Source organism: Aphelocoma coerulescens, assembly GCF_041296385.1.
Source record: "Aphelocoma coerulescens isolate FSJ_1873_10779 chromosome Z unlocalized genomic scaffold, UR_Acoe_1.0 ChrZ, whole genome shotgun sequence".
NCBI lineage: Eukaryota > Metazoa > Chordata > Aves > Passeriformes > Corvidae > Aphelocoma > Aphelocoma coerulescens.
The window spans coordinates 15263360-15281449 of record NW_027184085.1 but is presented as its reverse complement, the minus strand read 5'-3'; the positions used below and the strand labels follow the sequence as shown (position 1 = coordinate 15281449).

Here is an 18090-nt window from a genome sequence, read left to right as displayed (position 1 = left end):
TCTCCTAGCTGAACAAACGAGTCCAAGAATGTAGGCAAAAAGCACTAAGAATATAGAAATTGTGAAAAGGTATAACGGGTAAAAAAGAAAAGGCAAAAAATCATCATGGCATCAGGTTCCCACAGTCCTGCAAACCCAGAAGTGAACAGAGACTGGGAGTTCACAGCCACCCCGTTACATACAATAGGCAGGGACAGAATCCCCAGTGGGAACCATTCCTGTTTGCCAATTTAAAGGAACTGTGTAAGTCTGCAAATGATTTCGGGCAGGAATCTCCTTATTTTAAAAGCCTAATACAGGCTACTTTTGCCGCAAGCATACTAGTGCTGCATGATATTAAAAGGATCATGTCCTGCCTGCTCTCTCCGGCTGAATGTCTGTTGTGGGAGAGAACTTGGAAAAGGCTGCTCTGAGATCTCCACGCAAGTTACCAGAGAGATCCCAACAGACCAAATTTAACCCTAGAGCAGCTATGCGGCGAAGGCAACCTGGAAAAGCCTGAGGATCAGGCCTGGACACTCCCGGAGCCGGTCCTGGGAGACTTGGATCGGGCTGCAGAGAGGGCGTTGTCCCTTACCCCCACCGGCTCTACCCCTCCTGCCAGCTACTCCATTATAAAGCAGGAACAAGGATAGAACTTCATCAAATTTGTAGACTGGCTAAAAGGGGCAATAGAGATCCAGGTCGAAAGCATGTAAGCTCAGAGAGAGCTGTTTAGAACTTTGGAGAGAGATAATGCAAGATGCCAAAGTGTCATAAGAGCCCTCCCCATGGACCCTGCCCCCACCTTTGACCAAATGGTGGAAGTGTGCACCATCTAGTATGGGAAGAGTCCACTGTTAACCCAGGCTTCCAGCAAGGGGTGGTGGGTGCGATAACAGCAGGAAAGGACGATAATGAAAGGCCCCAGTGTTACAATTGTGGAAGTTTTCAACGCTTCATAAAACACTGCCCTAAACCCAAAAGATCTAACAGGATTGGAAAGCCTGTTGTTACAGACTGTTCTACCTGCAAACACCAGCTGGGAAACAGGCAGTGAAACGCGGCTTGGCTCCGCGCAACGACACCAAATCAGTGACCTCCCTGCCTTGCCAGCCATGCCACGGACAGTGACTCCTCGCTGCAGTGGGAAACAGGCAAAAGCCTTCTGCTTGTGAGTACCTGTGCACACCTCTTCCATAACAGAATGCAGAAACCCATACACACAGGCTTTAAAAACTTTTAGACAAAACAGTGGACATTTTAGTAATCAGAGACACTGTGTGAGGTCCACCCGAGCTCTCTATTTCACCCAAGGTGCACAGGGTAGACCCCAGCAGACAAGTACAGATTGCTGTCTCCTGTGCCAACACCCCTTTAATTCTACAAAGGGTCAAGTGGTAGTACAGACTATTATCTTACCCGAGGACTTCCCCAGGTGCTGTAGGACATCATCCATATGGTGGGCAGAGGTAGTGGGAAAGGACAAACCCTTCATTGCAAACTGCGCAATGGGAAATCCACAGCCACACTGGTGGGGATGGTCGATACAGGGGCTGATATCACCATCATATCCGAAGCAGGGTGGCTGTGGCAGTGGGGGCTTAAGGCAGCTGCTGGGGTAGTTATGGGGATTGGGGGTTCTGCAGCATCTATGAGGAGCACAAATAACATCATTATTGAGGGCCTAGATGAACACTATGCACCCATCAGGCCATTTGTCATCCCATCAGGATTCACCTTATGGGGCAGGGACCTCCTTAGCCAATGGGGAGCTCAGCTGGTAATCCCACCTCCATCATGGGATTTTTAGCTGGGGCCACTCCAGCTCTTACCTGGAAGACAGACAAAGCCATCTGGAGTGAGCAGTGGCCCCTGTCGGCTGAAAAGCTGAGTGCACTTGAGTCCCTTGCAGAGGAACAGCTGGCCAAAGGCCACCTTGCTCCCTCCAACAACCCTTGGAACTCCCCTGCCTTTGTTCTAAAAAAGCCAGCCAAAGACAGGGGGAGGCTTCTTCAGGACCTCCAGAGAATCAATGAGGTCATTGAAGAGATGGGTCCCCTGCAGCCTGGCCTGCCCTCGCCCTCAATGCTTCCCCAACAGTGGAAGCTCGCTGTCATAGACATTAAAGACTGCTTCTTTGCTATCCCATTACACCCACGTGTTGCCCCTCGGTTTGCCTTCTCCGTGCCATCCCTGAACTGGCAGGCCCCCATGCGCAGGTACCATTGGCGAGTTCTACCCCAGGATATGAAAAATTCCCCAACAGTGGTACATTGGACACGTCCTGTCCCCTATCAGGAAAGAGTTCCCAGGGCCATCATACTCCACTACATGGATGACATCTTGATCTGCGCACCTGATGACAATTACCTGGACTTGACCCTCCAAGAGACTGTCCAAAGCATCGAGAAAGCAGGGTGTGAGATTCAATCCAAGAAGGTCCAGTGTACCTGCCCATGGACTTACCTTGGAATCCACATTGGTGAACGGACCGTCGTGCCCCAGCAGCTCACCATCCAAGACGACCCAAAGACCCTTCAGGACTTGCATCAGCTTTGTGGGTCCATCAACTGGGTATGTCCTCTGCTGGGTAGTATGACGGAAGACCTCTCGCCCCTGCTTGACCTTCTCAAGGGTTGTGAGGACCTGCACTTGCCACGTGCTATCACCACGGAGGCCTGGGAAGCTGTCAACAAGGGGCAGCTCACCCTGTCGTCGCGACAGGCTCACCAGACCCTTCCACACCTGCCTTTCAGTTTCATTGTTCTAGGTAATGCACCCAGATTTCATGGCCTGATCTTTCAGAAGGACCCTCTAATCATCATAGAGTGGATCTTTCTGTCACATCAATCGCCCAAAAGCATCACAACACCGCAGGAACGAATGGCCCAATCAATCATGAGGGCCAGGGCTCACCTCCAAACCCTCGCTGGGTGAGATTTTGCATGCCTACACCTGCCATTAACAGTTGGTAACTTGGAGTATTTGCTCCAGACAAACGAACATCTCCAGTATGCTCTGGGCAGCTACACAGGCCAAATTTCAGTTCACAAACCCAAACATAAGTTGTTTAACACAGCAACTGATGCCTTTTCCTGGTCTTAAAATCAAGAGTCATACAAGGTTAGAAGGGGAGACGGGATTTTACCTAAGGATCCTTAGGTGTACACGTCCAGATCATATGCATCGAGATGCACCCTGCCAAGTCTCTCTCTCTCTCCCTCTCCCCAACATTGGGTATAACATTATCGATTTTACTAATTAGCATATCTATCAAAGATTCCCCAATGAGAGGCTCAAGTGAGTCCCCCTCCCCAAGGAATCTTCCCCTGGATGGTTCTATCTTGGTTTACAGAATGTGTTCTGGAGAGGACCTTGGGGTCTGGGGCACACTGATCTCTAGCTACGAAGCTTCTAAAATGTTTAGTCTCTTAGCTTAACAAACAAGTCCAAGAATGTAGGCAAAAAGCACTAAGAGTACAGAAGTTGTAAAAAGGTATAACAGGGGTATAAAAGAAAAGGCAAAAAATCTTCATGGCATCACATTCAATCTGGTTCCAAAATCACTGCAAGTCGAACCCCTCTCAAAGCTCTGATGGTCTTTACAGATGCTTTAGGAAGCTCTCACAAATCTGTGATAACTTGGAGGGACCACAGGATGCAGATGTGGGAATCTGATGTCCAGGTGGTAGAGGGATCCCCACAAATTGCTGAATTGGTGGCCATGGTCAGAGCATTTGAAAGATTTCAAGAACCATTCAATTTAGTCACAGATTCACCCTATGTAGCTGGCGTGACCACCAGAGCAGAACATGCCCTGTTAAAAGAAGTGGAAAATCCCCAGTTATATCAACTGCTCTCAGAACTGGTCTACCTTCTCTCTCACCAAGAGCAGCCTTATCATGTGATGCATGTAAGGTCACACACAGATCTGCCAGGACCCATCGCAGAGGGAAACCGGAGAGCTGATGCCCTGGCCATGGCTGTGCCCAGTCCCAGCTTACCTGACACCTTTGCACAAGCCAAGTTAAGCCACCAGTTTTTCCACCAAAATGCTCCTGCCCTCATTAGAATGTTTAAAATCCACAGAGATCAAGCAAGGGCAATTGTAGCGACGTGCCCTAGCTGTTAGCACTATCAGCTACCATATTTAGGCACTGGGGTAAACCCCTGCAGCCTCAGCAGCTGCCAGTTGTGGCAGATGGATGTCACCCATGTCCCCCAATTTGGGAGACTGAAATACATCCACGTGTCAGTAGACACTTTCTCTGGAATTGTCTTTGCCTGTGCCACAGATGTAGGCCACAGATGTAATAAAACACTTTCTCCTTGCCTTTTCCACCCTGGGAGTGCCCAGAGAAGTGAAAACGGACAATGGTCCTGCCTATGTTTCTAATAAAGTGCAAGACTTCTTTAGTTAGTGGGGCATCCAGCACACCACTGGCATACCTCACTCCCCCACAGGACAGTCTATTGTTGAAAGGACCCACCAAACACTCAAGAGGGTCCTTGACCAACAGTGCGGAGGTGCTGAGGTTAATTCTACTGTTGTTAGACTCTGCAAAGCTCTCTTTACCATCAATTTCTTAAACAACTCCTTCTCAGAACCCACCCCCCCCCGTATTCCGACACTTGACCAATTCAACACAGGCCAAATTTAAAGGAACAGCCACCAGTGTTGGTCAAGGATCCAGAGAGCTGTCAAATTCAGGGACCCTTTCCACTCATCACTGGGGGGAGGGGATATGCTTGTGTTTCCACACCAGCAGGTTTGAAATGGGTGCCGGGAAAAAATATCAAGCCCTACCTTGGACCACCACCAACAGCTCCTGAGAACATAAGAAAAAACACAAATAACCCTGATGGTGAATCAGCCAAAGGCGAGATTAGTGCTGCCTGGAGGCGACGTCGACGCAAAGTGACGAGCCACCTGAACATGTGATTTGCGTCCCCTCCAGACTGTTTCAGTTTAAAATCCCCCTGAACCCCTCTGACCTTCCCTCATGGTTTCCCTGCCCAAATAATCCTTCACCCTTCCCATACCCGATACCTACCTTCTTTTTTTGGAAAGGAGGGATGGAAAGGGGAAATTGATAAAGGGAGAACGAACATTTCCAGTTTCAGGTATTTTCCTCGAGTGAGTCGATCTTTCAGTAATCTTGCCATGATCCTTAACAACTTTGTTTGAGACCCTTACAGAGACACCAGCCCAAGCTCCCCCATGGAACCTGGCACCTGTCACCCTGCTGTCTCCTAGATGTCCCCAATCCGAGCAAGTACCCAGAGGTGCTGCTGCAGCTATGGGTGCTGTGGCTGACAGGAGCATGGAAATAGCAGCCTTGGTAGCCCAGAAAGGCCCACTGCACCCAGCACCGTCAAAGGAACTCGGGACTTGTTGGGACATTGGGAACTCGGGGGAGGGGTTGCCTCCTTTTGGGGGCTTTGCAGGTGTCTCTGGTTGTTCTGCCATCCGTTCATTGTTGGAAATACTGCCACAACCCTGGACTCTCACTGTTAAAATCAAAATACCCTTTTCCCACTCGCAGAAACAGGAAGAACAGTTCCCACCTTGGCTGGCTCCAAGTAAGTGGGGGAAGCCTTCTTTTAAAGTAAGTTAGGGGGAGATGTTGCAATGGCTAAGTCCACTTTACATCCCCCACATTGCTTTGAAAGTGGTCTCTCTGTAAACCTCTGTGCTAGAAAGTTCTCCCTTTACCAAGATTCCACTGGTCACTGACTCTCTCCCACCCCCCATCCCTTCTCCCATTGGCTCCTGTTATGGCACTCACCCTTGCCTCTGCCCCCTAGCCCTCAGACCATTGGCTCATGATGCTTTGCCCGCCCCTGGGACCCTTTGGGATAAAGACCACGTGCGCGTTTCATTCTTGGTTCTTTGTCCCTGTTTCCTTGGAGTGTGTTGTTTCCATTAAACACCTCAGAACTGCATGCAGAGAACCCCTCTCTCCTCTTCATCTCCGGCTCATGCTTAGACTGTGTGTGTGAGCGGCTGTTCGCGACTACCTGTGAGGGTGAGATCGAGTGCACATGTGGGTGCTGGCAGAGTGCCACCTAAGCGTCTCCATGAGGGACCCTGTGGAATAAACGCGGCATCGATTCACCAAAGCCCTCTTTCATACAGGACCCTCTGGAGTGATTCCTGTGACAAGTCACAAGCACAACGCCCAGTCATAGCATCAGGCACTTGTTAGACCTTGCTGTTGTTCTTACCACCAGAACGCAGTGAAAAAAGGACACAGCATAGAAAAGCAGGTCAGGTCCCATCAGCAGGCAGCTACTGACTATTTGTGCCATGAAAACCACTACATGCCACTTAGGGTCACGGATGAGTGCCAGGTTTATGGTTGGACCAAATGTACCAGTTAAGTAATAACAGAATGCTGTGAGATATGTAATTCTGTAAGAGGCTGAAGTGTTTCAGTTAACTTTAAAGATATATTTAACAAAATGTTCAAATCAAGTACTCTAGTGTGAAAGACATCAAAGCCCAAAACCCACAATATAGTATTTTTAAAATTTTGCCTTTTTCCTATCTTGAAATATAATCTGTACCTGTTTACCATGCATACACATATTCTTTTATTTGCTGTTGCTTACTTACAGGAACACAATTCATTTTTGCTGTGTCAATAGAAACATGTGCATTCCATTTTAAATTCTTGTTTAAGAATTTTCAAGACATTAGTATTTAAAATAAGATTAACAAATATTGCTGTTAGAGAAAAAGGAAAATAGGCATTCATTTAAGAATAAATACCAGAAAAAAACCACACTAGATATATTTAGTACCATATTAATGGTCAATAATTTTAGATCCCACTGCAATAAGAAAATTTATAAAGACTTGCCTGACATGCCATAGAAAGCAAGTTTTGTAAGAAGAAATATGCAAGACCTAACAATATAGCTTGGAAAAGGACCAGACAATATTTCAAGCTAAGCACACTTCAAAGCTAAGTACAAGGCCATTTCTGACTAGAGGAAGAAAATGAGGGCTGAAAAAAATGTGTCTATTCTTTTCCCAACTACAGTAGTTCCCTAATAAAAGATGTCAACTCTCCCTTTCATTTTTAGTCTGTTATGACAACAGCAGACCACCAAACAATAGCAACAACCAACCAACCCATGAAGAGGGAAAGGTCTTTGTCAGAAGACAGTGTCACAGCTGCTCCATTACACATTCTGCACAAGGTTAATTCTCAGTGGTAATGGGAATACAAGCGAAGCCAAAGAGACCTAACTTTGACATTTCTAGAACAAGCTTTCAAAAAAACTCTGTAAATATGCAACCAGGCAGCAACATATGTAAAAGTCATAGATACATGAGCAAAATGTGTTTGTAGAGATAAATATCTGCTGAAACCTAGGTTTTGACAACATACTACAATACACATGCAGAGCACTCTACCCCTGCTGTTTAGACCTCAACAGTATTTATTTCTACAGGATTTTAATAAATTATGGCAAAAGATTAGCCTTAAAAGGTCTTATTTTGTGGAAACTTGTGTTCCACACTCTGAACACTTAACTAGTGGTTGGGGTGACAAAGATCATAAGTCCTCTTCTAAAGTAGTACTACCATCACAGGGCAGACATGAGGCAAACTGGGACTCCCCTATCAGAGTATCAAACCGGCCCTGGGGCATAAAGGTCTGTTATTAAGGGCCTTTCTTTTCCACTATCCCATGTTTTGGGCTCCCTGAAAACATTTTCTACACAACAAATACAATCCAGTGAGGGGACAATGGTTTATCTACTCATTAATCAGAAAACATGAATGTCATATTTCAAAGACAAACATCTCAATACTTACATTTCTTAAATGTCTTTTTTTTTGAAAGCTTGTGAATACTGTAATAAATCACAAGTAATTCCTATACGGAGCACAGAAATTTTTGGATACAGCATCTAATTCAGTCTGGATAAAGTAGCCTATGTCTTTATTTTGTTGAAACTTTACTATAAAAACACTAAAGGTTTTTTGCAAAAAAAAGATCCTTTAGATACTCAACTCCTATTTGTCTTGGTTCCCTTCCTATTATATTTATATTCAACACAATTTAATTGCTTGCAAAGCGTAGTAATTCTTTCCCATGTTTTTATTCCTACAAACTATGGCCACCTCCTCCAACACAAAATTCAGACAATTAAGAAAATTACCAAAACTAATTTTCACCCAAAAAATGAATCCATTAAAATTTATATTGCAAGATCATCAGAGTAATTCCCAAGGCAACCACAACTAGTCTTAAAAGTAAAAGCCAGGAGGGAAGCAATCTTTGGAGCTAGGTAGACAAAAGGAAGTTGATATTAACTCTGCTTGGAAATGGAAAAATAATAATGAATTTAAACACTGACAGGATGCTATGGTATTTCCTGCAAAGAACATAAGTCTTCAGGTATGGTAAACCTAATGCCAAACTGATCAAAACCTGAGCTAATTCCCTGTCCTAACTTTGTAATATATGAAGTAAGTCTGGATGAGAGTCAAATCAGTATAATTCGAAGACAGAATAAAAAAGTTATTGGTTGAAAACTAAGGCTCAAATACTAACTTTTGCACCTCACCAGCATGGGGTTTTTTGAGCGGAAAAAAAGCATTGTCTGCAGGAGCAATTCTAACAAAACATCCTCTCAAATACATGTCTTTTATATAGTAGAACTTACTCCTAAATTAAATAGGCCAAAAAGATTTTACAGCTATTTGGAGTGAGAAGCTATTTGTCCATGGAAAGTTGTGCTACAGCTTTATTAAGATCTAAGGGTAGAATACCACCTTACAAACACAAGAGCAGCATCGGACCAGTTTGTACACTGTATGTGTTCCAGGTTCTCTCTGGTGAAAGAGCCAGCTTTCTTCTTTCTCTTTTTAAGAGCTGACAATTTTGAAGACAATTATTTTGAGAAGAATGCATGCACAGAAACAATGTGTTGCTAAGGCTACTACTTACTTTATTTGAAAAATGGTTGCTGTTTGTAAGCCATTGTACATTTTCTGAGATGGAAGGATATCACGCCCCCCAAACACTGAGATTTAACTGTTCAGCCCAAAGCCACAGAGCTGGTCCCTGAATGGAGTGAAAGAGAATTGACTGTTACAAAAGTCAAACTCATCCCCTCTTGAAAATAATCTCATTTCTCATGTCATCAACAAAAGACATAAAATTTCAGATGCTTCCTTCTTATTCATAGGGGTACACTGCAATTCATTAGGGAGGTAAATCTAGCACATCTGCAGGATAACCAAAGCAAGGCTTTTTATGTGCAGTGTTACAGCATTTATTACACTATAGTTTTCAAACTGTATTTTGGTCTTCAGTCACCTCAACTTCATCCCAACATTGTTTTACTTAATCTTTTAATAAAATTAATTTTAACAAATCTGAGGAATTGCAACGTATGTCTGACATGAAGACTATGTAATCCCAAAGTAACACAATACACTAGGGCAAGTTTCCACATCAAAACTGAAGCTTCTCACTCATATCATCTCCCATTCAGGCCATATTTACTCTATTCAGATCTGTATTGAACATAAGGGGCTTACCTGTGGCAGCGCCTCACTACGGTCACTGTAAAGACAAATGAGCAGCAGCCAGGTAACATTTTAGGAACAGCCACAACAGCTGCTCCAGAAATGGGAAGCTCCCTCTCTTTTCTAAACGTGGCAGCAGAGTTAGAGATACAGGGCAGTAAGGTGAGGCCACTGTAGGGTTTCCTGTAAGATTAACTCCATAAAAAACATGCAAAGATGACTAGTTCCCAAGGGGGACAACAGAAATTAAATCCATCAGAAAGAGTTAGCATTTAAGTACCAAATGTCATGATAATTTCACACAAAACACAAAATTGAGTGAGTAGGTAAAAAGGCAACACATGCTACTTGCTATATCATCCTGCAGAAAAAAGGTTCCAAGGTCTACAGCCAAAATTCAGCAGCTCCATGGATAAGCTTAACACTTTTCCAGATCAAATTGACCAGGTGTAAAGTGTGGCTTATGATATCTCTGAAAATTAAAAAAAAACCCTCAGTGTTACATCAGCAATATGACATGAAAATTACAGCAATATATAGCACATTGCATTTGTTGGCATATTTTGCAGTTTTTTCTGCTTTCAAAACTCAGATATAATTCAGTCACACCGAATTTTATCGTTCACTAAACTAACATTAAATGGGTATTTGGGGGGACAAAGTGCTAATGAAAAAGAAGGATTGTTGATGTGTCTATAAATCCGAGACTTCGTGTGTTGTCTCCCTACATCAACAAATTCACCATAAAACTCTTGAAAACTGAAGTTCAGTGTACCATGGTCCATAACAACAATGAGCTTCTGAGAATGTAAAATCAGAAAATTAAATGGCTTTTCTTACCCACATCTGTAATATTTTAATAGGGGGAATACGCAACTGCAAGTTATTACTGCATGAGACAGCTTTAACATCTGCTTGAGCTTTTTATGTTCATTAGCTGTTAGTTTCCATTCTGTTAGGGATTTTTTTGAATTATGGGTTAGACTGACCATGTAATAGAATAACTTAATTTCATGCTGTGCTAGCATTCAACCTCAATCTTCTTTCAGAAGACACTTCTTACTGAGTGTGAAGTCCTTCTGTCCTCCAGTTCCTTTGTTGCTTCCTTTAATAGGGAAATGGCTGGATAATAACCAGTTTTATGGGGTTTTGTCAACAAGGGACAGGAAAAAATGGTCAGGAGACACACAGGGGCTTTTCACAGTATCATGTCTAATCACACTTAGTAAATGTCATACTTAGCACATCTAAGAGAACTGCATCATGTATGACCTTATTTTCAAAGCCATACTTACCTGCAAGGTAAAGGTCTGATCTTTATAGCATGATTCCTTTAATTCACTGACATACAATTCCTTTCTCCCCCACGTCTGGCCCATTTTAACCCTAATATCAAAACAAGTAACAGACATATTTTGTACCTTGTTCATATAATATTCTAAAAGCAGTTGTAGTTGGTAAATAAGGTTTAATAACAATTTCCCATATCCTTTTCCAATTAAAACTGCTTTGCAGAAGTATAGGCTGCAGAGTTCAAAAAAGTGTCAAGAGGTGTGAATTTAAAAATTAGCAATGTACAATTCACACAACCATTTCTCTAACAAGTGAGTAAAAGTGGGTATTAGCATGTGATTTATATATGGTGTGCAGAAAATTGGATTCTGAATTGCTAGATTTCAGAGTGATGTAGAGGTCTACAACCAGTCCCAGAGTGTATGGAGAAAAACAAAACCAATGAACTGTCATTAAAGGAAGAACAAAAAACTCCCTCTGCATATGTTCATTTGAAGAATATAATCCCACTCATTCTCAGGGAAAATCCATCTCCAGGCAAAAGTGAAATTAGAGAAAGCAGAATAGTTGTTTCCTCTAACAATTTTTCCTGGTTGTTGTTTTCTCATTAGCTAACATTCCTTGCTATCTTTGCAACTGGAGAAAATGCTCTTTCCTTAGAAATCCTTAGGATGATCACCCTGGAATAAGGGCTATGAATTAGTCCCCTAATTTCTCAAGTAACACCATAAATTAGTATTTTAGGATTGTTTCTGCTGCTCCAACCATCACCTTTTGAGAACTTGGAGCTTCAAATATTACTAAGTCCATTTATGAAAATGTCTAAGTACATATCTTCCTCTCAGGAAGAACCACATATCCCAATAGCCTAAAACAGCAATTCAATATATCCTCTGGGCAGCTGCAGAGCAGTTGCATTATGCAAGCTATTATCTTTTGTAATTTACTTAATTTGTAAACCACCCCACACTAATCATATTGATGGAACAATACTCACTGCAAGTCTTACGAAATGAGTATTTGAACTGTGCTGCTTAGGTACAGAACAGAGGGCACAGATCACCCAGTATTCAAATTCCCTCCTGTAAGTTTTCCTGCAGAATCTGAAAGTTTACACATGTGTTGGTGGTGCAAATCATTCTCAATTTGGTGTGTTTCTTTGAATTTAAAATGTTTACTTACTACAAATAACTGAGCCTTAGAATGGAAGAAACTGAAATATATCCCCTCATTCTGTCTCATGCACTGTAGATCTGGGAGACTACCTCAGCAGCTATTTTGGCCCTCTAGAAACAAACCTAACAAACAAGGTCTTCTATGCCGAGGATATTTGTTTAAGGGTGTTTACTATGGGTGACCTTTAATCTGGTCCTACAGACTGAATGTTCCTTCATGGTGCTAAAATATCTTCTATCTTAGTTTCAAAAACATCCAATTTGTGTTCTCCAAGAGTGCTCTGCAACAGAACCCAAAACCTAGCAAGTGAATAAAACTCCAAATGCCATTTTTTAAATTCAAACTAAAATACAGAAGCAGGTTCAGTCCCCAGTTTCTCTATTTGAATGGACCAGAATTACATGATTGCTGCATGAAACCAATATAGTGGGATAGATATGACTCATTAGACTGGAATTTTAGAAACCACATCATAGACTAAAGAAAGAATCTAAGAGGCAGATTGATAGATCACACAATAGAAACCTTGTCATTTTGTAAACAGTAATTTTCCCCTACTTGCAAGAAATTTCAAAGCCATTTTAACAGCACAAAAAATTTTGTACTTCTCAGTCCAGTAAGTAAGAAATGTGTTTCTTAGAAATACCATTTTTATAAAGTTACATTTATTTTCTGATCTAAATAAGTCGCTGGCTCAAGAAGAGTGGAACAGTGATGAAAGATAGTTGGGCTTTAGTTCTGGTTTCAGTCCATCCATCCCCCACACATCCCCTCCATCCCCTTCCTTTCAGCCGGCTCTGATGTTCAGTGTGGTTTGTCTAAGATAAGAACAGCAGGTGGGTATTGCAGAATAAACTGGATGCTTGCACAATTAATGCATTCCAGAGATGGGGGAGCACATCAGCCTGCAAAAGGGTATGAAATGCTGCTGGAGACTGGGACAACTGGGCAAACTGGTCTCCCAAGGTTGCAGGCAATTCCAGTAAAGAAAGTTCTAATTATAGTCAAAAAGGAAATTCTAATTAAATTTTTTTTTAAATAATTTATTCCCCACTGGAAGAATCAAACACTGTAATGACACTGAGGCTGACATCTCCCCCAGGATGTTCAAATGAAAGCCTGTACCAATCTAATAAAATTGGACCTGTTTTCAGTAGGGAACTGAGCCAAATTATGTCTAGTGGATCTTTCCAAACTAAATTTCTCTGTAACTTTAGTAATACAACAATTTGTATTAAAAAGAAAAAAATAAAAAGGAAAAAAAAGAAAAAAGAAAAAAAGAAAAAAAGAAAAAAAGAAAACCACAGCAAAGATTAAAGTTGACTCAGCAAGTCATGGACACACACTGCACACCATGAAAGTTCCACAGCTGAATAGAGATGAGTGTCCTCCATGCTCATGTTCTTGCTGCACTGCTTTGCCATGATCTGATCAGATTGTCATAGCCTGCTTGAGGCAGACTAGAGCAAATACCTCTTTGGTGATAATAAGAAGCTGGAAATAGGGAAGAGATAGGAAAATCTTCAAAGCAGTATGCAGAGCCACAGGATATAGACTAGATCTTTACCCTCTGTCACACTACAAACCCTTAGGCTCTGTGTATTTGATCCCCAGGTGGGATCCTCCAAGAGGGAAGACAGGCTACTCCCTGAGTCAATGCCAGGCTGCAGCCTCTGGAAGAGACCTCCAGTCTGGGTTTCACTGAAGCTTGAGGGAAAACATGAAAGCTGGATGTCAGACTTGTGATATTACTGAACAGACTGTCAGATGGCTAAAATTATTCACTTATCAATCACTTTGAAGGTAGAAACTGTAACCATCACAGCAATTAACTCAACAGTCTTGTAGAACCAAGTAACAACTGAAGCAAGCTTTTATGGCACCTGGCTCAAAGGGAAAGGATTCATCTCACACCGCAGCCACTGGAAAATAAAACTACTCAGACCAGTCAGTTATTACAGCTTTCTTTCTTCTTTAATCTCAAAAAAGCAACACATGTCTTGTTCAATCACTCTCAGTTGTCTAACCCTCTTCATTTACTAGAAAAACTAAGTGAAGTTCCTACAGTCAGGTGACAGTCATACCTAAAAGGAAGAAATGTAAAGAACCAACAAAAAAAAAAAAGAATATTTTGCTATGATTTCCATTCACTACAGCCTTCAATCTCAACATCCTTTGGTGGCACTTTGAGTCTAACTTTCAAAAGTAATCTTGGACTAGTTAAATACTCAGGAAACACAACAGGAGAGAACAAAGACAGTGATCAACAGAGAAAAATAACTGACTTTTTATTAGCACTTCAACAATTATCTAGTGTTCCATGGTAAAGCACATGTTAAAGAGAACCCTGGTACTATTGATCCAAAGTAACAGTTTGGGGTTTTTTCTGAGTACAAATGAAAAAGTGTTCCCCCTCCCTTGTTTGCTATTTTTTAAAGAAAAGCTAGATCCTTTATTAGCTACCTATAAGCAGAGACATGATGCATACTGCAGCCAGTTTGACAAGACAAAAATTAATGCATTAGGATATTAGATGCCTTCAAATCCCCCATTTTTTTGCTTAACTGGGAGGGAGAGAGATGGAGAATTATTTCTTTGTCTTCCCTCTTTTCCCATTTCCCTCCTATTTTTTGCAGACCTGAAGGAAAGGTTGAACACAATGAAATCAAGAGGCCATACATGCTACATTCAAATATGGTTGTCACAATGTTCTAAATTAAAATTCAGTTATAAGCCTTTTCCTGCAGAATATAACTTATTAATGCTTGCATGATAATTTTTTTGTTAAATCATAGAAAAGAGATCTGCAAAAATGATAGATCTGCTGTATATCGTTACATTTTTAATGTACTACCTATTCAAAATCTGTGCTTTAAGTGATCTTCACATAAAAACAGAGGTAGCCAAGAAGAAGTACTGTATTTTATATGAGGTCTCTATGTATGGTGTAATTAAAAAAATAGTTTGTTCTATCGACCAAGATGGATTAATTTCAAGGCTTACTTCATAATACTTTGTCTTCTCCAGGTATGAATGGCTTCTAACACAAGGACACTTATATCTATTTAGCCTTTGTCACTATGGACAGTTGTTACATCATTATGGAAATATGACAAATTCATGTTATTCGGCAAATATTTGAATTTCACTCAAGTATACTTAATATAATAAAAACAAAACAGCAACCTATGTCATAATTTAACTTTGCTGGACTTATGGAAATTAAATTGTGCTTTTAATTAAATTAGTAAGAAGTCAAATAATCAAAACACTGGATTTTATGTTTAGTATGTTTCTGTGCTGTCCAAACAATAGCTTATTTATTTAGAAAAATTCTAATGAACTCCAGCATCTTAAACATAGAAGCACAGAATGGTTTGGGTTGTAAGGGACTTCAAAGATCATCCAGTTCCAATTGGAACCCCATGGGCAGGGAACCTTTCACAAGACAAGGTTACTCAGAGCCCCATACAGCCTAATCATGAGCATTTCCAGGGATGGAGCATCCACAGTGTCTCTGGGCAACCTGTCCCAGTGCCTCACCACCCTCACAGCAAAGAATTTCTTAACATCTAATGTAAACCTGCCCTCCTTCAGTTTGAAGCCATTTTCCCTTGTCCTTTCGCTACATGCCCATGTGAAAAGTCCCTCTCCAGCTCTCTTGTGGGCCCCTTTTAGGTACTGGAGGGTGCTATAAGGTGTCAGCAATGCCTTCTCTTCTCCCAGCTGAGCAATCCCAGCTCTCTCAGCCTGTGTTCACAGGAGAGGTGCTCAGGCCCTGTAGTCAGCTTAGCAGCCTTCTCTGGACTTGTTCCAACATGTCAACATCTTTCTTGTGTTGGGAGCCCTAGAGCTGAAGACAACAATCCAGGTGGGATCTCACAAGAGCAGAATAGAGAAGGAGTTCAAAAGTGTTTTTTTCAGCATCACAAGAATATTAGTTACGAAAGCATCACTAAGTTTTAAAGTAGTAAGCACAATTAAAAGTCTAAGTGAACAAACTGAAACACTGTGGTCCAAATTCTGTGAACAGATCAGATTTCTGCCTCTGCAGAACTGGACCATGTTTTTTTTCAGACACTTAAAAAGGTAGAGACTGAAAAAGATGGAGAATTTAGCAGCTGCTTAAAATAGTTAAGCAATGCAAATAAATGTACATTTCCTTGTCAGACTTGAAGATTACTTGGCAAGTGCCTGATATTCTGTGTTTCATTTAACATAAGTGTGCACCATAAAAAAGTGGAACCGTATTTTAAAGAAAAGTAACTTTCCTAAAATGTTCCTGATTCACAGCATCCATACAATCCCCAAAAGAAAAAGAACATTATGCTTAGATCTCAAATCATGTAAGCATCTATTTTGGAGAATGTCCTGAGTTTGAAGGGACATGCAAGGATTTGCTTCTGCTTGCATCTGTTTGAAATTTAAGTTTTGATGAAATCAATAGTTGCATTGTCCATACCAGCCAAAAACCAGCTTTGATGATAAGACTGAATACAGTTTTGGCACAGTATATTTTAGTGAATTTCCATGACAGAATACAGACAGTAAGGAGGAGGAAGTCAGTAACTACTTAAAGATGGCTATGAGTTATTAATTTCCTCTAGTAACAGTACAATGTTGGCCTTATAAAGAACATTTTCATTCTTTTATGCATTGTCTCATTGGAGATTTAGTTTGAAGGGCTAATCTGCCCATCTTTTTATAATAGTCTATATCCCCTGACTGAACTACATCTCCTAGGAGTCAATGCAGTCTTCTCCAAAAGCCAGCTGCCTTACGACAGTGAGAGATCATTCCACCTCTCATTTTCTGTGACGTCTGTGACAAAACTGTAGTCGGAAGTATGAGCAGAATATAAATCAATATTTAGCTTTGGTATGATTCCCTGACTTTGGCCTGCAGGGCATCACAAGTCTTCTTAGCATCTCCCAACAGCATGGCAGTATTGGGCTTGTAGAAGATGGGATTGTCCACCGCTGCATAACCAACTCCCAAAGATCTCTTCATTACAATGACCTGCACACAAAGAGTTCATGTTTGAAACAGCAGAACACACAGCTACCATCCTTCCTCAAACAAAGATAACACAAAACCAACCTCCAAAAATGAAGGAAGAGGAAGAGACATCTCTGACCAAAACAGAGTGCTCACTGCTATGAAACTGTATTTCAAACTTTAATATAGCAGATAAATTGATATCCACACCAATTTCAGAAATATTTTGTTGTTAAATACAGTGTTACATTTCAGATTAAGAGATTGTGGACATTACACATGCATTTACTTTATTCCATGTAATAAAGTCAAAGCAAGATGTGCACTGATAACCATAACATCGAAGGGTTTTGAGACTAACTTTGAAGTGCCTGTGGGACTTCAAAACAAGTTTCAGACAGTTTTAGCTATTAAATGTCAAATTAGTTAACTGTGGCACCTTCAGCAGAGAAACTGAGAAGGTTTACCTTAATTATGTTCATGTTTATTTCTTAAATTGCAATATATAGCTACACACACTACTGATAAACAGATGTGCCCATGACTGAGTACTTGAATGGATAACCCACAGAACAACTGAGGCCACCACTGCATTCAGAACAAGGTATCAAAGATTTCATATCAAGGAAACACAAGTACATGTACTTTAGACCAGTGCAAAACTGTTAAGGTAACTGAACTGTTGGTTCAACCTGGACAGTCTAAGCTCTCTATTCGACTCAGCCATGCATTGTTTTGGGGTTTTGAGGGGTGTTTGTTGTTCTTTAATTAATATTTTTATTTTATTTACTCATATTATTAGTTCTTGTATTTCCACCTCAGTATTAAAGTCGTCAGCTATAAACTCAACAGAACAGGTTTTTGTACAGAAATGTTTCAGGGCTGCAGATGTAAGCATTTATTCTAATCACATCCTAGTAGAAGCACTCTATTTGATCTTTTCTATTGCAGTCATAATTAGTCTCACTAAAGCCACTGATGATGATTATAGAATCACAAACAGTGCATCACACTTGCAAAGCACTGACTGTTTTGTTGGACAACTTGGAGAAAAGCTTCTTGTGGAAACCAGAATAATGGAAGAATCT

The 18090-nt window shown here is 41.2% G+C and overlaps 1 protein-coding gene across 3 annotated transcripts in view; it reads right to left on the bottom strand.

Moving 5' to 3' along the window:
• Nucleotides 1-14267: 14267 nt before the first annotated feature.
• NNT (nicotinamide nucleotide transhydrogenase) overlaps nt 14268-18090 on the bottom strand; it is a 44260-nt gene continuing 40437 nt past the window's right edge. For all 3 annotated transcript variants that reach the window (XM_069001272.1, XM_069001273.1, XM_069001274.1), the window contains exon 22: nt 14268-17023. In XM_069001272.1, the coding sequence (XP_068857373.1) occupies nt 16874-17023 (150 nt within the window). In that variant the 3' untranslated portion in view covers nt 14268-16873. The remainder of the gene's footprint in view (nt 17024-18090) is intronic.